The sequence below is a fragment of the Neolamprologus brichardi genome, chromosome 7 (assembly GCF_056152115.1).
Source record: "Neolamprologus brichardi isolate AB-2024 chromosome 7, ASM5615211v1, whole genome shotgun sequence".
Classification (NCBI taxonomy): Eukaryota; Metazoa; Chordata; class Actinopteri; order Cichliformes; family Cichlidae; genus Neolamprologus; species Neolamprologus brichardi.
This window is the reverse complement of record NC_142110.1, coordinates 25051504-25075212: the sequence shown is the minus strand read 5'-3', so window position 1 is coordinate 25075212 and position 23709 is coordinate 25051504. Positions and strand designations below refer to the sequence as shown.

General features: G+C 41.8%; 1 protein-coding gene across 2 annotated transcripts in view; it reads right to left on the bottom strand.

Annotated features, from left to right (window-relative positions):
- Nucleotides 1-6401: 6401 nt before the first annotated feature.
- The window catches only part of LOC102778662 (metabotropic glutamate receptor 8-like), a 125148-nt gene continuing 107840 nt past the window's right edge, over nucleotides 6402-23709 (bottom strand). For both annotated transcript variants that reach the window (XM_006782287.2, XM_087843350.1), the window contains exons 8-11: nucleotides 20877-21016; nucleotides 19680-20615; nucleotides 7803-8049; nucleotides 6402-7053 (exon numbers count right to left, since the gene is read on the bottom strand). In XM_006782287.2, coding sequence (XP_006782350.2) covers nucleotides 7004-7053; nucleotides 7803-8049; nucleotides 19680-20615; nucleotides 20877-21016 — 1373 coding nt within the window. In that variant the 3' untranslated portion in view covers nucleotides 6402-7003. The remainder of the gene's footprint in view (nucleotides 7054-7802; nucleotides 8050-19679; nucleotides 20616-20876; nucleotides 21017-23709) is intronic.

Genomic DNA, 23709 nt, shown 5'->3' with positions numbered 1-23709 from the left:
TTTGGATCAGAAACGAAACCGATCATGACATCATCCTTCCTGGCAACTGCGTTCTTGCTGAACTACACATTGCAGACCAAGTCCTTGAAACTCAAACCACGTCGAGTGCAAACACTGCAGGCTGTTGCAGCCTGTCTGCAGACTCATGTTCATTACCCAGTGACCAGTTGACCTTTGATTTTGGCGATTCACCTCTGCCCGAGGAATGGAAAAGTCGGGTCACGCAGAGTCTTAGTGCCTACCGTGACGTTTTTGCATGCCACGATCTCGACTTTGGCCATGCCACTAAAGTTAAGCATAAGATCAAGCTTAAAGACGAAACGCCTATAAAACAGAGATCGCGGCCCATTCATCCAAATGACTACGAAGCAGTCAGGAAACACCTTAAAATGCTTCTCGACGCTGGGGTAATAAGACAGTCAGAATCTCCCTTCTCATTCCCCATCGTTGTAGTCAAGAAAAAGAATGGTGAGGTACGCCTCTGTGTGGATTACCGTAAGCTTAATGTGCAAACGGTAAAAGATGCTTACGCGTTGCCAAACCTCGAAGAGACCTTCTCCGCCCTATCTGGTTCAAACTGGTTCTCTGTCATGGACTTGAAGTCAGGTTATTACCAGATAGAGATGGAGGAGGAGGATAAAGCCAAAACAGCCTTCGTATGCCCACTGGGGTTTTATGAGTTCAATCGAATGCCCCAAGGCATCACAAATGCTCCCAGCACCTTTCAGAGGTTAATGGAGAGGTGTATGGGAGACATTAATCTCAAGGAGGTACTCGTCTTCCTAGACGATTTGATTGTTTTCTCAGACTCCCTCGAGCAACATGAACAGAGGCTAAAGCATGTTTTGGACCGTCTTCGTGAATATGGCTTAAAGTTGTCCCCGAAAAAATGTTGCTTTTTCCAGACATCGGTTAAATATTTGGGCCATATTGTCTCCAAAAATGATGTGCAGACCGATCCTGAAAAGGTTGCTGCTATCAGGACCTGGCCAGTGCCACAAAACTTGAAACAGCTGAAGTCATTTTTAGGGTTCACAGGCTATTATCGCCGATTTGTTAAGGATTATTCAAAGATAGTCCGGCCCTTAAATGATCTCACATGTGGCTATCCACCTCTCAGAAAAGGCCAGAAACAAACAGGCACTTCCAAATATCTCAATCCTCGAGAACCCTTTGCAGGCAGATGGACACCTGTTTGTCAGTCAGCCTTTGAATGGATTAAGGAGAAGTTAACATCATCCCCTGTATTGGGGTTTGCAGATCCAAAGCTCCAATATGTTCTGCACACTGACGCTAGTACCACGGGCCTGGGTGCCGCTCTTTATCAGGAGCAGGATGGTAAAATGCGCGTCATTGCCTATGCTAGTAGGGGATTGACACCAAGCGAGACCAGATATCCAGCTCATAAGCTAGAATTTCTAGCTCTGAAATGGTCCATTGTCGAAAAATTCCATGATTACCTTTACGGTAACGAGTTTATTGTTGTAACGGATAACAATCCGCTTACATATATTCTGACCACGGCAAAACTTGATGCAGCGAGTTATCGCTGGTTAGCAGCGTTGTCTACCTTCAACTTCCAAATCAAATACAGAGCTGGGAAGGCTAACCAGGATGCTGACGGCCTATCACGGAGGCCCCATCAAACTCTGGCTGCAGATAATGCGACATTGGAAGAGGAAAACAGGATTCAACAACTTACCTCACGTCTTCTCGGATCCCTTCCAAGCTCTAACAGTGTATACCCTGATACTGTAGCAGCTATATGTAATAAGCATCTTCTCAATGAGAACAGTGAGAACTCACCTTGTGTCATTCTGGTTGAGTCCTTGGCTATGAGTGCTGATGCCATTCCTGATGCATACAGTGATGCTGAAACATCTGGTCAAGTAGCTGCTCCCTTGTTTTCTGAGCATGAGCTTAAAGAACACCAAAGATCTGACCCAAGCATAAACCACGTCATTCAGTTACTAGAATCTGGTGCTGATGTTCCACGTGAAAACAGGTCTGAAACATTCGACATAAAACTGATGCTCAGAGAATGGAAACGTTTTGAAATGAGAAATGGCCTTCTGTATAGGAAACGACAGTGTGACTCAGTTACAACTTACCAGCTTGTACTCCCTGTCTCTCTTAGGTCTACTGTTCTCAAGCTGCTCCATGATGATATGGGTCATATGGGGTGGGAGAGGACTCATGATCTAGTGAGGGCGAGATTTTATTGGCCTAAGATGGGTGCTGATATTGAGACCAAAATAAAGAACTGTGGTCGTTGCATTAGAAGGAAGTCCTTGCCTGAAAAAGCAGCACCACTGGTTAACATCAAAACCACACGCCCAATGGAATTGGTGTGTATGGACTTTCTTTCTATTGAACCTGACAGTAAGAGTACCAAAGACGTGTTGGTCATTACAGATCATTTCACAAAATATGCAGTGGCCTTGCCCACCCGAGACCAAAAGGCAACCACTGTGGCAAAAAACCTTTGGGAAAACTTTTTAGTTCACTACGGGTTCCCCGAACGCCTCCATAGTGACCAGGGGAGGGATTTTGAGTCACATGTGATTAAGGAATTGTGCTCAACCACAGGCATTAAAAAAGTAAGGACCAGTCCTTATCACCCGAGAGGTAACCCCGTTGAGCGATTCAATCGCACCCTGCTTGGTATGCTGGGCACTCTGAAGGATGAGCAAAAGATTCATTGGCGTGATTTTGTCAAGCCTCTTACCCACGCCTACAACTGTTCAAAGAGTGAGGTTACCGGGTTTAGCCCTTACGAGCTAATGTTTGGTCGAAAACCCAAGCTACCAGTCGACCTTGCCTTTGGGTTGCCAGTTACAGGGGACTCACCAACATCCCATTCCCAGTATGTGCGCAATCTGAAAGCTAGGCTTGAGGAAAGTTACCAGATTGCACTCGAAAACTCCAAGAGAGTTGCTGAGCGAAACAAGAACAGGTTTGATAAAAAGGTCAGAGAGTCCACACTTCAAGCTGGGGACAGAGTCTTAGTCAAGAACGTTCGCTTGCGCAGTAAACACAAACTTGGCGATAAATGGGAACACATGGTGTACCGTGTTGTTAAGAAACTGGAAAATGTTCCTGTGTATGTGGTCCACCCAGAGAAGGGTGGTGGTCCGAGCAGGACTCTTCATCGAGACCTTTTACTTGCATGTGGTGATCTCTCAGACATTGAGGATGAGGTTGAGACAAAACCCAAACCTCCACGTCGACCTAAGACTCGTCAGAGCCCTTCTGAACCTAAAGATACAGAAATGTCAGAGTCTGAGGAGGAGTATGAATGCATTTCAGGTCATCCCTCAATCCAAACCGAGACGTTTATCAGGATTTGTGACCAAACTCAAAACCACTCCAATGTGCAAAATGAGACAACAAGCTCCGAAGTTCAAAATGATCCATGTACACTCAAAAGTGACAACTCTTTGCTTCAACCAATGGAGACAATCTCGGACGAGACTGGCCATGGACAGAGAAATCAAACTGAACCTGAACTGCTCAATGAGGAATCTCACTCCAACATCGTGGGAGAGAATCATAATGCCCAAGTTCAAGGAGAACCAGATGTTGAGATAGAAAACACAGAGCAGAGTGAAAATATCACTGACCAACATGCTGAACAAACACCTGAAATAACTCCTGAAACACCTCAAGTGAGAAAATCTGAGAGATTAAAGCGACCCCCAGGACGGTTTCATTACCCCCAGTTGGGTCAACCCCTTATATCCTTTGCACAACGATTTCTGGATAACTTTAACCAAGCTCTTGAGTCATTTAGTGGCTATGAAAACACTCAAATCTATGATGTTTAGATAAATTTTAAGTACATGAAGGGACTCATGTTTATTCAAAGGGGGAGGGTGTAACCCCTATAGACATGGTTACTAGTATTTTCTTGTTTTTTACCTTGCATTATTATTTCCGACACCCCTTGAACACACTTTGATTTTCCGTTGTTCATTGAATGCAACAAAAGCACGTTGCTGCATTAAGCTAGGCAAAACGGAGCAAGACACCCGAGAGCAATTAACAAGCTACACAAGGCCTTTATGTGTTTTACTCTCGACCAAAACCAGGCAGAGCGTGTGTTTGTTTCTTGGGAACTCCGGTGAGTTACTAGAGATGATAAGTTAGCAGGAAAACTTATGCTAATTTTACATGTGGTAAACACTGCAACAGTGCGAAGTCTGTATTGTCTAAAAAAGCTAAAACCAGTCGGAGTACTTGAATTGTGTGTGAAATGGAGTGTCGTATTTTCTTTTATTGTCTATTTGATTGGGCATCTTCACAAATGTGCAAAACTAACGCAGGATGCACTTTTCTTTTAGCCATAAATGTTGTCCAATGCTTTTTCTGCACTTTGTCATTTCAGTTATAGGTTAATACATGTAAATAAGTTATTTAAAACTAGTTACGTTACAAACATTTCATGATGTGATTACATATGCCTTAAAAAGGGGTATATAAATACAATTGATTGTAATGTTGTAAAGCAATACAAATGGAATTCATAGAAACAGAACAATGTTAAAACAACAGTGTACTTGATTTTGAAAACTTTATGAGATCTCATTTTATTTAGAAAAACTGTTAAGAACTATTTTGTTTATTGCTCTGTACTGTATGTGCAGACTGGTTTTTTGTGATCCTGGATCTGAAGTGGTTCTGGATATGGATGGCGAGCCAGACCCTGTGACAACTCTCGGCGAATCCAAAAGCAGTGTGGCCAGCTGTTCTGGATGCAGGAGTAGAGCTACAGTCTGAATTACTTCAAATCACAGGATTTCAGATAAGCAAGAGCAAAAAACTGCTTACTTGATACGGATTGTTTCTCTGGGAAACTGTTGAACTCCCAATATCCTGCTCATCAGGAGTCAGGTCTAAAGAGACTATTCATTTTATTTTATTTTGTTGTTATTTTCAAAAGAGCGCTCTTCTCTATTGATCTTGTGTTAATTTTCTATGCTGTTTACATTGGGTTATTGCACCACTGTAACATTGTAATAAATCTGCCGGCTGTTCAACACTCAATTCTCTCAAATTTATTTTACTCCTCTCGAATCTAGTCTATAAGCTCAACCCTACTATACTAAGCAGGTGTTACAAAAGATTACGCTAAACCTTAGCAATTGAGCTTACTAACTGGTGGAATTTTTTTTATCTATTATAAACAATAGAAAAATATCTGTAACCATTTTGACAAATGAGCTCATGTAGGCCCACTACCTGCAGGAGGCTTGCTGCCTGCACATTAAAGTTTTCATCAGCAGGGTTGTTTACTTGCCCCTTTGGGCCGCAAACAGGTTGTGACTGTGGTTTACGCTGTATCCAGCCTTCTTGGAGTCCCTGGCTTTAATGGTCAGGTGGGCAATGGGGCAGTGAGACCTGGAGAGGTGTGATTGTATTTAATTTTGTAAATAGAATTTTTTTACTGGCTAGCCACACTGAAAAAAGAGAATCCACCTGTTTGCTGTAATGCCCAGGTTTTTAGAGCACTTTAAAAATGATGTTTGTGTGGAGAAGAGTCTGTTTAAGTTGACAGTGTTGATTTTTTGATTTTTCCTTGTTGGGTCAGGTCAACGGACTCAGTGGCACAATCAGCTGGCAGAGCAGATATCCATAAGATATGGTGAGCACTATTTTATGCAATAAAAGTATTTTTCCCAAGCACATACAAACACTCTATACGTTCAGATTACCATATATGTCACAACACAAACATAACCAAATTTCTTATTGAACCATGTTAGGAATCCTAACATCCATCAGCAGGTCTTTAGGGAAAATAGGTTGACGTGTGTGTGACAGACCAAAAAGAAAAGAAGCCTCCAGAGAAGAGATGCCATACTTTTGGAGACCTTATTCACATGCTTTGGTTAAGAATTTCTTATATCACTACTTCTTACTGAGTGGATTACTTCATATTAAAAGGGAGGAGAATTGAAGCCCAAATGTAAATGATGAAGACTGTAGAGTAGGGTTCCATGTTTCAAATTAACCTTCCATGTCCACTTTAAAGACTCTTTCTTTTGCTAACAAATTGGCCCTATTGGTCTTTAGAAAGAGATGTTTAGGACATTAATTGGATTCACTTTTGAATCTACGACCACCTTAATATACACTTATTTTATTCAGTAGCATTTCCCTAACACCAGGTTGCATGTTGACATAAGAAATCAACCCACCCTCTATCAAGAACATTAAGAAAATGCACTCCTGAAGCCTTGCACTTAGGAATCAGCAGTGTTTCCATAACATAAACTTTTTGTCATTGAGATGACAACGCCAGTTTGAAATAAATGGGAAATCAAAAAGTTGCCACAGCCATTATGTAAAGAAAAGTTTTAATTTTGTCCATTTATTCTTTTTCAGACTTCCCCCTTCAAATAGAACAAACAATGGCTACAACTTGAGAAACATTCTTTTATTATAAATAGAGCCTTTGTATAAAAAGTGCATGCGTTAGTTAAACCATGGCATTTAATCATATCACAACCAAAACCTGCCAACCAGTTAGTCAAAAACAGTGACAGTATCATCTAAAAATGCACGTCAATGGACACACAACATCAGACAAAATCAGAATTTTCACAACCACTATTAAGTTGTTTTTGTTGTCAACATACAATTAGAATAACAACAAACACAGTTGGTCCCCACAATTTCTTTCAGAAGATTTTTAAAAAATGTATTTAAACAAAAATTTTGCTTGAGTCTCCAGTTACCATCTTCTTGTTTCCTTAATGTTTTTCAGATGGATTTTACTTTATTTTTAGGCTTTTTGCTCCGCTGAGGTCTGTTCCCTGCTGTCTGTAAACAGAAAAAAAACAAACAAACACAAAAAACTCCACAGACTCCCTCTGATCTTGAAATTGTTCAGAGTACCTTGTTTCCGTCATAGCCTGTGGTGGTGTCCTTTCCTCAAAATCTGACAAAAATGTGCATATTAAATGTCCCAAAAGGTCTTTGTGCCAAAGTTGTTATATCTTCACATCGCATGGTTGGTGTAGCTCACATAGGTCGTTTTTGGAGGTGGCACTAACAAGAGGATAGAAAACAGCAGGTTTATGAGTTGAGATATTAGAACAGCAACAGACAACTCTCACTCTTCTCTATTGGTATTTTTTTTTTGTCTCTTATGGTTTCATCAATCTTCTTTAGCCACAGTTCGCTGTATATACCTATATGGTAAGATTATGATTTGAATAATTCTAACATAATTCTTGGATTCTACTGAGACCAAAAAATGACTGATAATTATATTCTGTATACCACCTTAATTCTTATTTCTCTTGGAAAATTGAATGTTTATTACTTCTGCAGCATAAAAGAAGACCTCTTTTATCCTGTAAGAACATCAGCCTTCTATAAGGCAGAGAAATTAAAAGTGATGTGGAAGCTCCTGCTTGTTAAAAAAAGAAGAGCAATTCAGTCAGCACATCTCGAATGAGTAAACAATCTGACGTCTCATGATTTTCTGCTGATGGACTAAGAAGGAGCTTTGAAGTGTAACTCTGAGCTATAAGCAGTTTTGGCTTCAAATCCAGTCTCAGGTGACATGTAAATAAACTCCAGCCACTTCATGTTAAATGCTTATTACTGAAGAGAAGAAAAAAACTCTATTTTAACAAAATATATATTTTCTTGCACATCTGCCCGTTCTAACTGATTCTAACAACAATACTTTTACCATAATTTAAAGGATAATGTTTAACTAGATCATCTTGTTCCCTGTCTCCTCCTGATCTTTTAATGCCAGCTATCAAACATCTCCTGGTCACACTTACCACTAGCTTCCATACCCTCACAAAGCTCTGTCTTCACTTCGCCGTTGGGCCGCTCAGCTGCCAGGTGTGACAGCTTGCTGGTCACAGTGGCAGCGGTGACGATGGCCTTGAAGCTGCGTTTACGTTTGGGGACGTTCCGCTCGGGGTGGAAGATGATGATGTACACCTTTGGCATATAGAGCATGCCCAGAGAGACAGAAGCACTGAGGCTCAGAGACACCGTCAGTGTCGCCGTCTGGATGTACATCTGTGGATAAAACAGAAGGAAGAACTGGCTGAGAATGAGATTCAAAGAGGCAGTACAATGACCAAGACATCGACCTCCTAATAATGCTCAACTGCGGTGCAAAGAAACTATGAAACAGTTGGTGCTTTTAGTGACCTATAATAATTCCAAGGATTACTTTAAACAAAGTTTATATTAAAAATGGACGTTTAATTTCAGTGATCTAGTAGCTCATCCAGCTCACAATCATTCCCAATTCAGAAATTAATGTAATGTGTTAAATATAGAAAGAATGTGATTTGATATTTTGTCATTTATTGGCTGTACTGCACAAACCAATGAGAAGCCAAGAAGGCTCGCATTAATCTAGTTCAACACTAAATTAAAGTGTTTGTATTATGCATTATGAGTAAGTATTATGATTACTGTAGTAACTGTCATTAATGTCCCCTGTTTCCCTCTGTTCAGTGACAAATCAAATTCTTTTGATCCTCACAGTTTTGGCTGTAGAGTCAGGATAGGAGGAAAATGTGTTAAGTGTGCTACCATGCCCTCAAGGTCCATCCGAAGAATGAAAGAGACCCTAGGAAGAATTTTTTTTAGAAGAGCTAATTATTCTGGCTGTTATAATAGATAGTTTTCTGAAGGCCTTTTCTATACAGCCTCACAGTGCAGCCTGTTATTAGTATAATTTCATAAACCATATTTTTTTTTATTTATTATATGGGTTAAACTTAAACGTACTTAATTTTAACATACCTGATTCTATTCTGATCAGTACTAAACAATATTTGTTATCTTTTCTACATTTTTATTTTGATTTATCTTTGATTGAGAATAAAGGGAATTTACTACTAGCAAGTAAGGAATAGTGCTATTTTAGCACTCTGATCATGTTTAACAGATAAGGCTGGATGTTGAAACCTTTTACCACCTCCCAGATGTGATGACAGGGGAAAGTCAGGGGGACTTCAATCTCTCTCTGCCCCACTTCTCTCGACAGTACTAAAATGTTCTTTTTCACATAATGTATGTTTCATGCTCACATGCAAAAAATAACCAAAGCGTCCAATGATGATGTCAGTGTATGTAGAAGTATTGCTGAATGGTGATGATCTAGAAACTCCCGCTTCAGAGTGGTGTAAATAGTTTTTCTACTTGCTGAACTGTATGATGTCAGTGAAAGGTGATATCTTTAATATAAGACCTCAGTCACACAGGCCTAGAGATTGCTGCCAGAGAAAAATGTGCAATCCTTGGCTAGTTGAAAAACGAGGTGAAGATGTTAGAGGGTGCTGGCTATTGCTCTGTGAAATCAGTTGGAACGAGGGTACTCTTTGTGTTTACTTGGTTGCTCGTTAGGTTGCTGCATTTACCTGTGTTCTGGCATTAGCTGCACTGAAGCAGCTAACTAACCACCAACTGGAAGAAACCAGAGGCTGTTCAGCTTCAAACTAAAAGCCTTATTTGTTGAAGTGGTAAGGCATAAATTTTACTTTGAATGGGAACTCTTCAGTTTCACAACTGCTTAATAATTAGTTGTTGAGTAGTTGCAGACATGTTGTCATCTCCTTGCAAACAAGTGACAGTGACCAAGTCAATAGTATGTTTTTTGCAACCAATTTCACCCAGCAGCAAACAACCTGACAGTGGATAAACTGAAATACATAAGATAAATGAAAATTATTTTGAACTGCTAAGAAGCCTCTCTACTAGCGACAATAAAAACATGGAGCTGAAAATGAAAACTATGAGTGACGTAAGGGCGATCTTGGCTCAAGAGTTGGGAGTTCGCCTTGTAATCGGAAGGTTGCCAGTTTGAGCCCTGGCTTGGACAGTCTCAGTCGTTGTGTCCTTGGGCAAGACACTTCACCCGTTGCCTACTGGTGGTGGTCAGAGGGCCCGGTGGCGCCAGTGTTTGGCAGCCTCGCTTCTGTCAGTGTGGCTACAATGTAGCTTGCCATCACCAGTGTGTGAATGGGTGGATGACTGGATATGTAAAGCGCTTTGGGGTCCTTAGGGACTAGTAAAGCGCTATACAAATAAAGGCCATTTAGCATGCAAAGTTAAACATACACAATACTAACTTAAACAATATTTGTCCTTCTAAAACTTTGGCCAGAAGGGGTGAAAGAAACAAAAAACTATTTGGCTTTATTGGAAAAATGTACAAAAACCAAATAATGAATTATTTTGCACCAGAGAGTACTGATTTTGAGTCAGCTATTGAGAAAAACAGTAACTCCTGTACATTCAGGTGGATTTTATGCAGCAGAGACATGAGCTGCTGCATGAATAAAATAGGAATAGCTGAGCAGGAAAACCAGTGCAAGTGAAACAATGAAGTCACAGATCAGGTGGACATCACTGCAGCAATTTTTCTCCAACTGCTTTAACTGAACCAAAATGAAACATTGCAGCATTGAGCAGATTCTCGGATTTAAATGGAGAGCATCTTTGTGGTCTCAATTGAAACAGGAAGTATTAAAGTGTTTGTCTTCTCCGTCGGCTGACAGATGTGCTGCAGTCTGTGTTGGGATGAAAACCAACTGTCTGATGCAGCAAGGAAATTGTTGACTCAGTTAACAGAGTGAAAGAGAGAGAGAACAGTTTTCAACCTGACTCAAGCACACACACACACACACACACGCACACACACACACACACAGGGAGCTCAACCAGGCACCAAAAAGCTCATACCTGCCTTGCAACATCTGTCACAGCACACCTTCTCTTATGCTCCCAAAACAGAACGCCACCTGCTGTTACTGACTGTTTTGACACCAACTTCATTACCATGACAACCACCTCAAGGAAGCAGAGCCGGGTTAATGGCCCTTTTAACCGATTGTCAAACTGACAGCTGAATTCCTCAGTGGTGCTCTGCTCAGCCACCAGGAAAGAGAGGAAGTAAAGGGGAGGAAGGAACATTGGCGACAGATGGTGAGTTCCGTATTTAAAAGCCCAAAACAAGTAGGTGGCAGTGATTCCAGTGATGCATTAAGGAATCGTTATGAAAATGCACGACACAATTAAAGTATAGAGAAAAACAAGTTCTTAAGTAATTTATGTGGCCTCTTAGATATAAACTGTTACTATAAAACCAGTGTTTGAAGGGCACAGTAGTCTAATAATAAGTGTTAGGAAACATAGAGAAAAAAGGTAAGCCAGCAGCGTACTCATAGTTACGCACTGGTTTTTAAAGGAACATTTTAACGTGAAATGGCATTACAATTATACTCTCAAATATAGTCTTAGTCTACCAAACTTCAGATTTGTGCAAAAAGGATATAGGTTATCCTGTTATTAAGCCTAACAGAAATAGCCAATTTTCAGGATCAAATGCTCCCTGAGTTCTTCAAATCAAACTGAACTTGAGGTGCTGAAGGGTAAAAAGTAGGAGTGCAACGATACACAAAATTCACAGTTCGGTTCGATACTTTTGTGTCAAGGTTCGATATTTTTTCGATACAAAAAAAATGTTCATGCCTTTTTAATTTGTCATTTATTAAAATTATAAATATATATTTTAACTCAAAAGTACAGTTTTTAAATTTAATGTTGCTGAAACAACAAAATGATAAAAAAAAAAAATCTATCTGATCAAGAAATCACTCCATCTTCATCCGCTTTATCCGAGGCCGGGTCGCGGAGGCAGCAGCCTAAGCAGAGAGGCCCAGACCTCCCTCTCCCTAGCCACCTCCTCCAGCTTATCCGGGGGAACACCAAGGCGTTCCCAGGCCAGCCGAGAGATATATATCCAGCGTGTCCTGGGTCTGCCCCGGGGCCTCCTCCCGGTGGGACATGCCCAGAACACCTCACCTAGGAGGTGCCCAGGAGGCATCCTTGTCAGATGCCCGAACCACCTCAGCTGGTTCCTTTTGATGTGGAGCAGCAGTGGCTCTACTCTGAGCCCCTCCCGGATGGCTGAACTTCTCACCCTATCTCTAAGGGAGAGGCCAGCCACCCTTCGGAGGAAGCTCATTTCTGCCGCATGTATCCGCGATCTCGTTCTTTTGGTCACTACCCACAGCTCGTGGCCATAGGTGAGGGTAGGGACATAGATCGACCGGTAAATTGAGAGCTTCGCTTTTACACTCAGCTACCTCTTCACCACGACGGACCGGTGCAGCGTCCGCATTACTGCAGCTGCAGCCCCAATCCGTCTGTCGATCTCTGGCTCCCTTCTCCCATCACTCGCGAACAAGACCCCGAGATACTTGAACTCCTCCACTTGGTGGAGTGCCCGGAGTGGGCACTCCACCCTTTTCCGGCCTTTTCCACCAGATTTGGAGGTGCTGATCCTCATTCCCGCTGCTTCACACTCGGCTGCAAACCGTTCCAGTGCGAGCTGGAGGCCCCCACCCGATGAAGCCAACAGAACCACATCATCCGCAAAAAGCAGAGATGAGATTCTGAGGCCACCAAAGTGAAAGCCCTCCGCCACTTGGCTGCGCCTAGAAATCCTGTCCATAAAAATTATGAACAGAACCGGTGACAAAGGGCAGCCCTGGCGGAGCCCATTACCCACCGGGAATGAGTCCGACTTATTGCCGGCAATGCGAACCAAGCTCTTGCAACGGTTGTATAGGGATTGAATGGCCCGTAGCAATGGGCCAGACACCCCATACTCCCGCAACACCTCCCACAGGACACCCCGAGGGACACGGTCGAATGCCTTCTCCAAGTCCACAAAACACATGTAGACTGGTTGGGCAAACTCCCATGCACCCTCAAGTATCCTTGAGAGGATGAAGAGCTGATCCAGTGTTCCGCGACCAGGATGAAAACCGCAGTGTTCCTCCTGATCTGAGGTTCGACTAGCGGACAAACTCTCCTTTCCAGCACCCTGGCATAGACTTTCCCAGGGAGGCTGAGGAGTGTGATCCCCCTGTAGTTGGAATACACCCTCTGGTCCTCCTTCTTAAAGATGAGGACCACCACCCCGGTCTGCCAATCCAGGGGTACTGCCCCTGATCTCCACGCAACATTGTATAGGCGTGTCAACCAGGTCAGCCCTACAACATCCAGAGCCTTCAGGAACTCGGGGCGGACCTCATCAACACCAGGGGCTCTGCCACCAAGGAGTTGTTTAACTGCCTCAGTGACCTCGCCCCCGGAAATTGGCGGGTCATTCCCCTCATCCCCAGACTCTGCTTCCTCCTCGGAAGACGTGTCAGTGGGATTAAGGAGGTCCTCGAAGTATTCCTTCCACCGCCTGACAATTTTCTCAGTCGACGTCGATGTCCTAGGACGGGAAAGCGAGAAATGACTCATCTTTGGAAAAGAGAGTTTAATACAGAGAAATGGCTCTTTCCAAAATAAAAGCTATACTATACCCTTCTTCTGGGCTATATTCTCAGCAGCATATTAAACATATCAGGTCCCCATAAGGAGAATCATGTGCTAACGGCTGTCTAAATCAGCGGTCCCCAACCCCCGGGCTTTGGACCGGTACCGGTCCGTGAGTCGTTTGGTACCGGGCCGCGAGAGTTGAGGCTCAGGTGTGAAATGTATAGTTTTCAGGGTTTTTATCAGTTTTCCGCGTGACTTTGTTATCGTTTTTATCGTTTACTCGGTTTTCCTTGGTCTTTTCACGTGTGTTATGAATAAATTTTCTTTTTTCCGGTACCGGTACTAGTTTTATTTTGTTGTATTTATCCGCGACACCTTAAAGGCCGGTCCATGAAAATATTGTCGGGCATAAACCGGACCGTGGTGCAAAAAAGGTTGGGGACCGCTGGTCTAAATGACTCGGGTAAAGTTTGTAGCATGCGCGCTTGTTGTTTTTGTCTGCTTCCACTTGTCTTTGCACTAGGATGATGTCGGCGTAAATGTGCAGACATATTCGTTCTGTTCCCACTAGTGCTGTCAGCGTTAAAGTCGTTAAAATGGCGTTAATGCCATAACGCGGCAAATCTCTGTTAACGAGTTACCGCGGATCGCCCTGTGCATGGGGCTGGACAGCGTCAACACGTTAACGAGCTAACTGCGCTAACGCACTAGTTCCCACCAATGTAATTGAGCATTGCGTAGCACATCCGACATACAGTTTTACTTTTGTCCATCAGGGTCATGCTTCACATGAAAACCAAAATAGTTCCAAACGCCAGATGTGAATGAGGGTGGGGGAGGTTCAATTTGCCATGTTGCAACGAGCTTAGCTTCTGTCTCACTAGCTTACGCTGTGCTCAGTGGATCTGCGCTTGACAGTGCAGCCTAGGTGGAGTAGTCAAACGCAGATCCACTGAGCTCTCAACACAGACAGCATCGTCAGACGAAAAGTTGATAAAATAAATTTTGTATTGTTCGATACATATGCGTACAGAACGGAAAGCACTGTATCGAACGGTTCAATACCAATACGAGTATTGTTGCACCCCTAGTAAAAAGATCTCAAATTCTTTAAAAACATTCTTTAAAAAAAGTGATCAGTGTAGTATTTCTTGTTGGTGATAAGCATTAGGACAAAAGAGGTCTTACAAGTTGAGCAGATTTAGAAGTTAGCAGTAAGCTACACAGTTAACTTCCTAAAGACCTTACTGTTTGCAGGTCATCTACTAATAGCAAGGTTAGTGGTTGACTGCTCCAGGCTGCATGCCAAAGTATTCTTAGGTATGATACTCAACCCTGTTGTTCTCCAATATGTTCATCGGAATATGTGTGAATGGGAGAATGAGGAATGTTACATAAGGTTCATTGAGTTCTCAAAGCAGAGTAGAAAAACTCTGTATAAGAACCAGTCCATTCACCACTGCTATTACTTTGGATTTTGGAGTATCTGTGAAATTATGCTAGTTCACATGATCTGCCACTCCATGGCAAACTACAGATACATTCTTAAGCTATTTCCAAACTGGAAGTAATTAGCTTGTCGCACATTGCTTTGAAGCTGAAGGCCAGTCACGTACGGACAGTCCTCCAGCTACCTGGGTAGCATTGTAATGTACTATACCATACATGCCATACCAACTTCATTTTTAAAGCACTTTGGGTATTTTCTTTGGCCTTCAGACAATAATTCTGATTGCCACAGTGCCAGACAGGACAGGCAAAAAAATAAAAAAGCACTTTAGCAAAAAGTAAAAATAACACCAATTAAAAAACTATAATAAAAACAAAAACAAGCAACTATAAAACAACAAAACAAATTCAAAACAAGTAAGATCAATGTCTCATGATGGGTTGAAAAGCCAGAGAGTTTTAAGATGAGTTTCAAAATGGACAATGTAGGTGATTGTCTAATGTGCAAAGACAATTTATTCTATAATCTGGGGTCAACAAAAGAAAATACCCTCCAAGCTTCCAGTTTTTGTGCATGTATGAGCAGCTGGTCAGATTACTTGACCTTGGACATGTATGTGTGTATGTGTATGAGTAAAGCAGCTCAGAGAGGTACCACAGGCCAAAACTATTTAAGGATTTAAATAATTTAAGGATTTAAAAACAAAAGAACTTTAAGAGGGATTCTAAAGTGCACATGCAGCCAATGGAGTGTTGCCATAATAGGCTTAAGGTTCACTTCTCTACACACTGCAGTCAAAAGTGGCATTTTGAACCAACTGGAGATGTGAGAGGGAAAACTGTCTAACTCCTGCATAACCTCCTCAGGCCCAGCCTATTCTATTATGTCCTCTGTATGGACATTTGTTTTTGGTCAATATCTTGTGACTTATTTGAGCTATCTTACTAAGTCCTGATGTATTAAATAGAGGACAGCTTGGGCTTTCCACTGATATCTCATGTGTTTGAGTAGCCCCTTTAGCTCCAAAGAGGCAGCAAATCACAAATAACATTAAATGGGATTATTCTTTTTTATTTCTTGGTTCATATAGCGCATTACAGTAATCCCACAGAGACATAATAATGTCACAGTACTGGGTCTGGGACACAGTGTTTTGTGTGTCTTGATTAACTGATATTCTTTGTTTTAGTGTTATTCATGGTTTTGGTTCTCCTTATTGTTCTCTGTGTGTTATAGTCTTATTTTCTATTTCTGTTTGGTTTCTGTTACTTTGCCTTCCCCGTGTTCCACGTTTCATGTCTAGTCACCCTTCCCTCTTGTCTCCATGTCTCAGTGTCAAGTCTGCATCTTTGTGAATGTCTCTTGGTTCCTGTTTTACTTTGACAGTCTCGTGTCCCTTCTCTGCTCTTCTCCTGTGTCCCATTCCCTCGTTTCATTAAGCCAGGCATGTATTACTGTCTCCAATGTTGCCTATAGAGGATAGATTTCACCTTGGCCATGAAATGAAAAAAGGCCTTAAATGAAAGAAGCTAGACATCACTACTGCTCCAGTTTAAACTCACCATCTGTTATAAAGCCCAGATTTGCAACTGTGGACATGACATGTAGAAACCATGGGCTCAAAATTCACATGGGGAAACTCACAGGAACTAATAGGTCTAAACACCAACACTTCTCTACTGTAAGGTCGGGAGGCGGGTTCATTCCACTGCAGGGCAACTTGCATGTGGCAAATAAAATTTGAACTTGAACTTCAGTCTTCTTTTCATTAAAATGTAAATGGACGTAATATTGAGCCCTGTGGAACTCCACATGAGACTGGGGACACTGAGTCTGAATGGACCATGTTCAACACCTCCATTGGTGAGGCTGCTACACTGAGTTGTTGGTAAAGGTGGCTGGTGCCTGTCGTGGTGGTAAACCCTGAACCAGCTGGTGTACACTAGAGGTGAAGGGAGTGATCAGGCGGAATAAGGCGTCTTATCGGGCTTGGTTAGCCTGGGGGACTTGGGAGGCAGCCAATAAAATCAGTGAAAGGAATACCTCAAGGAGCTCCTTAATAGGGCTGCCACAAACGATTATTTTTATAGTCAACTAGTCACTGATTATTTTTGCGATTACTTGACTAATCAGATCACGTATCCACTGGACGTGAAACATACAGCTTATTGCACCAGCATGCATCTGCTCTTATATAACTATCATTCGCTTACAGCTTTAAGTGTTTAAGGTATGTGCTAACTAAAAATAAAGACAAGACGAAAGTTTATTAAACTTTTAATGAAATTTGCAGATTGTCTCGGTGGAGTTTAATAAACTCAGCCGTCTGCTCCCTTCTATCTAAAATATAACAGGACATTGGAGTAAACTCTCGACCATCTCACACTTCTGTTTAATCAGTTTTCTGTTTGACGATTATTCAGCTGTGTAAAAACTATAACTTTAATCTCAGCCAAACCGATTTACTCAGGAACAAATAAAACACTGAAAAAAGCCAAACAATAACATTTTTTAAGTTATCTAAGTGACTTATATATCATGTTTAACCTGAGTAGCGAAAGACTGCGGTGGTCTGAAAATGATGTGCCGAGAGTTTGCTGTTCTCGCCGGCTCTAGTGCACCTTGAACCCCGGCTAGCTATTGAGCTGGTGGGTAACAGACGTCTCCGAAAATGTTGGAGCACTTTTGCAAATATGTGATGTCTTGATAAACTGAGCAGATATTTGAAGTTTGCACTGCTACATTCTCGCCTGAAAATATCTTATAAATTTATTTTGTGACCCAGAAAGAGTAATAAGAATAATATTTAAACTAAGTAGCTGCCGCCATTGTTTGAAACTGGAATTGGCTGGGCTGCACTATAAATTCTGGGATATGCTGGGCCTTGAAGGACACCTGACCTGATTCCCTTTCGGTACGGATCAGGTAGTGACACTTTCAAATCTGGGGAAATGAAGCACGCATTTGTCGGCCGCATTTGGAAGCGTCTTCAAATTTGGACAGCCCTCGCATCGCTGTAACGCAATCGGCCTACAAATGCAGCCTCCGGAGGATGCAGCCCCTGAATTTGGACAGCTACGATCTTGGAGACTGCTTCTTCCTCTTCTGGGTTTAAGGGCAGGTGGCATCCTTGTACATGCGGTGCTGCCATCTTCTGTTTCAGTCTGTTATTACACTCTTAAATTCTACTACTTATTCCTGCGTCTTTCAGGATCTTACAAAGCTTCAAACGACGCAACCACTTGGGTGGTTTCAGAATTTCATCTCTGCTTTTTGCAGATGATTTGGTTCTGTTGGCTTCATTGGGTGATGGCCTCCAGCTCGCACTGGATCGGTTTGCAGCTGAGTTTGAAGCGGTGGGAATGAGAATCAGCACCTCCAAATCTGAGGCCATGGCCAAAAGTGCTGGCTGACCTCTCCCTTAGAGATAGAGTGAGAAGTTCAGCCATCCAGGACGGGCTCAGAGTAGAGCCGTTGCTCCTCCACATCGAAAGGAGCCAGTTGAGGTGGTTTGGGTATCTGACAAGGATGCCTCCTGAAGGAGGTGTTCTGGGCATGTCTCACTGGGAGGAGGCCCCGGGGCAGACTCACGACATGCTGGAGAGATTATATCTCTCGGCTGGCCTGGGAACACCTTGCTGTTCTCCCGGACAAGCTGGAGGGGGTGGCCAGGATAAGTGGAGGAAGAAGGATGGATGGATGTAAATTTGAAAAATCATGAATAACAATAATAATAATTAGAATTTTCAGTTCCTGGAGAAATTGCATTGGGATAGCAATAACACTAAGTGCATTACTCTTTTCTGGCATTGTTGTATTATACTCAATAGCATAGCATTTGTGTTCTATTTTATTCAATTTTATATAGTATTTTATTTATTCTATTCTATTGTGTACAATTCAGCCCCCTGTAAGTTGATTTTCATTTTCATCAAAAAAGTGTGGGTCTTTTCATTTTAAAGTTATCCAGTTCATATGATATTAGATATCCAACATGAATTCTTTCCTGTTAAGATATTATACATCTTGAAAGTGTTCTATGTTTTTTGTTTGTTTTTTTAGCAGTGTAAAGCACTGTGTAGTTTTTCTTTGGACATTGGCTCCTTTTTCACTCATTTTAAATCCAGTCCTTTTCAGAGGAATGTCTTTTTCTTAGGCCAGTTAACTCACTGTCTTTCCATGCTTCAATGAATCATTAAAGCATGAAAGGACAGTGAACAAGTATTGTAGTTACACATAGCAGAAAAATTAGAAAACCTTTGAATTCTATCTTTTGTTACAGCCTGTTGAATCTAAGAAAATAGCAAAGATAACACATTTATCTTGAAAGACATAAAATAGCATTCTTGCACCAACAAAGAACTATTAGTTGAACCTTGGCATATCTCACTATATTTCCCAATTTTCAAGCAAAATATAATTAAATGATTAATGGTTAATTAATGGTGATAAATGGTAAAATGGCCTATAATTACAGATGACGATGTCAGTAGATATTCAAGCAGATCCTGTACATCAACAGCAAAAGCTCTAAGCACTCTGTTTCAAACTGTTTTTTTCTGGTGGAGAGGAGATATCCTCCTTACTATGGTCATCTCAGGCACAGAACACAGAAGCCACACTTACCTGGTATTCTGGCATTGTGATTTTTCGGTTGATATAAAGGCAGGTGGAAAAAGAGCTTGTTACATGCAGTGAATGAATTAACAGGTTTTATCTAAGCCCAATATAAGATACATTATGATTTTCTATGAACTGGTCTTGTGTCATTTATCATTTGTGTACACACAGCATGTGTGAGAGCATATTTAGACATTGCTGATTTTTCTAGTTTCTATTTGAAAACGCTGTTAGATGGGTAAATATTACATAAATATGAAGGTGAATTATGCTGATGTGCACCCACCCGCTCTGCTGACTGTGCTGTGCCAAAGAAGATAGGGATGAAGGCAAGCCAGATAATACAGGTGGTGTACATTGTAAATCCAATGGGTTTGGCTTCATTGAAGGTCTCTGGTACACTTCGGGTCTTGATAGCATAAACAGTGCATGTGACCATCAAGAGAATGCTATATCCCAAGGAGCAGATAAGTGATAGGTCAGAAATGTCACACTTCAGGACACCCCGTGCATTCTCAGGATCCTGTGTGCGCTGCTCCCCGTAGTCCACAAAGGTATGTGGTGGGTCAGTGGCAAACCACAGGAGGACACCCAACAGCTGAACTGAGATGAGTGAGAAAGTGATAACTAGCTGCGAGGCTGGTGAGATGAAGCGTGGTGCTGTCACTGCCTTCTTTCCCTGTTCAAAGATGCGATGGATACGGTTAGTCTTGGTGAGCAGCGCAGCATAACTGAAGCACATTCCAAGGCCCAGGAAAATGCGGCGGAAGGAGCAGACGACAATATCAGGAGCAGCAATCATGGGGAAGGTGATGATATAACACAGGAAAATACCTGTCAGCAGGACATAGCTCACTTCCCGACCTGAGGCACGCACAATGGGTGTGTCATTGTAGCGAATAAAGGTTACGATGATAAAGGTTGTAGCGATAATGCCTAGGACAGAGATGAAGACAGGCACCACTGCCCAGGGCGAGTGCCATTCTAGCTTGATGATGGGGATTGGTTGGCAGCCAGTACGGTTTTGGTTGGGCCTCTTCTCGTAGGAACAGAGCTCACAGGTGAACTCACTGGCCTGGAAGTGGTATCCCTCGCAGCGCTCACAATGCCAGCAACACGGCACACCCTTTACTACTTTCTTCCTCTCACCAGTGCGGCAGGGCAGGCTGCATACTGAACCCGGAAGGGACAAGTCCCCAGTTGTCCACTGTAAGGCCTCCATCTAAGGAGAGGGAATAGAAAACTAAGCACTCGGTACCATCATAGTTGGGTCTAAATCAAAGTTCAAATATATTATAGAACTGCACACAGCAACAGTTTTTAGATAGAGCTAAACAGAACACAATCAAATAAAATACTGATTCTTCTTGATGCAGTGCGAAGAATCAAATTGAGAAACACAAAAACTCTTTCTTTGCGCTTGACTGGGGAGCATATTTGTTATTTTCATGTTTTATACCCCTTGCAAGTTAGCGGCCCTTACATTTAGATGCAACTGATTGGTCCAGTGCCCGATGACCTTGTACTCTGCCACCGACCTGTTGTTGATCTGATATTGGAAGATGTCATAGCGTCCGGGAGCATCCCCATTCTCATTAAAGATGACTGGAGTCCCTGCACTTCCTGAACAAAGCAACAAAGCAACAAAAAAGAGCAGAACATTCTGTTTTCAGAAATTGATGGAAAAGGGAAACACAAGATAAAGAGTTATCCTAATACGCGGAAAGAGACGTAAATTTGGAAAGAGAGAGATATCACATTAAATTAAAAAGGGGTATTTATAAAATAGTGCTAGAAAATACTCAAGTTTAAAATTAAAATCTTTAACTGTATATTTATTTTATAACTTATATGCACGTTTTAAGCAATTTGGAGTTCTCCAGATGTCCTGATTGATGATTTGCTGATGCTCACAAAGTAATCCATTGTAACAGGAATTCAAATACCACTAATTATTAGCAAAAATTTAACTAAAATCTTAGTAGCCTATTTTTATGTCAAAAAATTTTGTTTAATCAAATGGAATTCTTATTCCTGCCGTTTTACACTTGGGTGCAAATCGCAAACTGGAGGTCAACATCTGATGAAGCCAACAGAATACCATCATCAACGAAAGGCAAAAATGCAATCTTGAGACCACTACACCACTTGGCTATGCCTAGATGTTCTATCCATAAAAACTATGAACAGAATCAAAACAATGAGTAGTCCTCCAACACACACCAGAATAATCTTACTGCCAGCAATAAGAACCAAGCTCTTTACAGTTGTACAGGGACTGAATGGCCTGTAACAGCTGGCCCATACTCCCATACTCCATACTCCAAAAGCACCCCCTACAGCAGGGGTGTCCAAACTTTTTGCAAAGAGGGCCAAATTTTATAAAGTGAAGATGTCTGGGGGCCAATGGTTCCTTTTGACTTTTTTTTCATAACAAAGTTACATGAAAATATAATGAAGAACAATTTTAATAGTCACAATTACCTTTATTTTTAAAATAAAAATGTACCTAAATAAAAGACACTCAGGCAAGCATTTACAACTCTAAAGACACAATTCCGCCTTTCATTTATATCTGGAGAGTCAGACAACATTGAACAAACTGTATAGAATACCCTAAATTTCCATGCGTTTGCAATATCTTTGCCTAATGAACATTTAAACAGGAGTTATAAGTAATGAAAAGTGTTCTGTTATCAATAAAGTTTTTATTTTAAAGTGAATTTCACCCTTTGACTTTTACAAGTCCTTTCAGGAAGCCAAAGTTTTTCACATCTATTTTGCACAACTGAAAGTTCACTTGCCGCAAGAAATAAACACATTTGTAAATTTACACAATATGTACACAACACACTCAACTATGAATTAAGAGCATAACATCAACAGTTAAAACCAAATCTTAAGAGTTTAACAAAATACGTTTCCTTTTGTGTACTGCATTAGCGTGCTTTATGCTTTTTACTGTTCAGGAACACATGAGTAATGCAGGGATGTCACTCCTGGAGGCCTGCTCTTCATTTGATTCAACTGTGCTAAACCAGAAAGAACTAAAACATGCAAAGCAGCTCTCCAGTACAGAATTTGGGCATCCCTGGACTAATGAGAGGGGTGATACTGAGATCTAGATTTTAATAAAGCAATTAGGTCTGGTTTGAGGGCAGTGGTTGAGATGCGCAAAATATCACGCAAGTGGGAGTCACTCATCCTTGATCTCAATCGGTTCTTGTTTAAGTTCATGACAGAGAATGTTTGCTCACACAAATATGTGGAACCAAATAAGCTCAGCATTTTCTTAGCAAGAGATCGCACTTCAGGAAACCTGTCTTTGTCTAGCTGCCGATAAAAGTCAACAAGAGAACACTGCCGGTGTTTTCCGCGGCACTCATCGTCACACTGCAGCTCAATGAGCTCCAGCTGAAGCTGCGGAGGAGCATCATCAGGGTCCACGGAGAAGGGAGATGAGAAAAGCAGCATGTCTTTTTCAATAGCTGCAAAGTCCTGAAAGCGTTTATTAAATTCTCCAGAAAGAGACGCGATAGCTGTTTCGTACCTCTTCATTTGGACATTAATGTCCTCTGGGAAACTGTCAATAACCTCTTTCAAAGCTGGGAAGTGTGCGGTACAGGGCTCTGTTCGGGACAAGTGTCTTTGGAAAAGTTGCAGTTTGGTTCCAAAGGCCTTGATGTGAGCGTATAGTTGGCTCACCACTGCGTCTTTTCCTTGAAGATTAACATTCAGCGCATTCAGATGCTTCGTAATGTCAACCAAAAAAGCCAGATTTGCCAGCCATACAGGATCAGACAGTTCTTCCATTGGTTGTCCCTTCTCATCTAAAAACCGTCTGATTTCCTCTCTGAGAGAGAAAAATCGCTGTAGTGCAGACCCCCGACTTAGCCACCTCACGTCATTGTAATAAATTACGTCACCATATTCAGCCTGGATGTCATGCAGAAACTGCTGAAACTGTCGGTGGTACAGAGCTTTAGAGCGAATACAGTTGATTGTCTTTGCTACTGGTTTCATAACATCATCAAATTTGAGATGTTTGGCACAGAGAGCCTGCTGATGAATGATACAGTGAAGTTTAACAGCGTTACCTGCTTCTTCGCTGACTTTATTGCAGATCAGTGTGGACAATCCGCTTCGCTCACCAGCCATGGCAGGTGCACCATCAGTAATGATCCCAGAAACTTTACTCCATGGTAGCTTCATATCATCAACAGCTTCACAAACAGAAATGAATAAATCCATTCCTCTGGTTTGACCCTTAAGGCTTTTGAGATCCAGCAGCTCCTCTGTCACGTTCATCTTGTCGT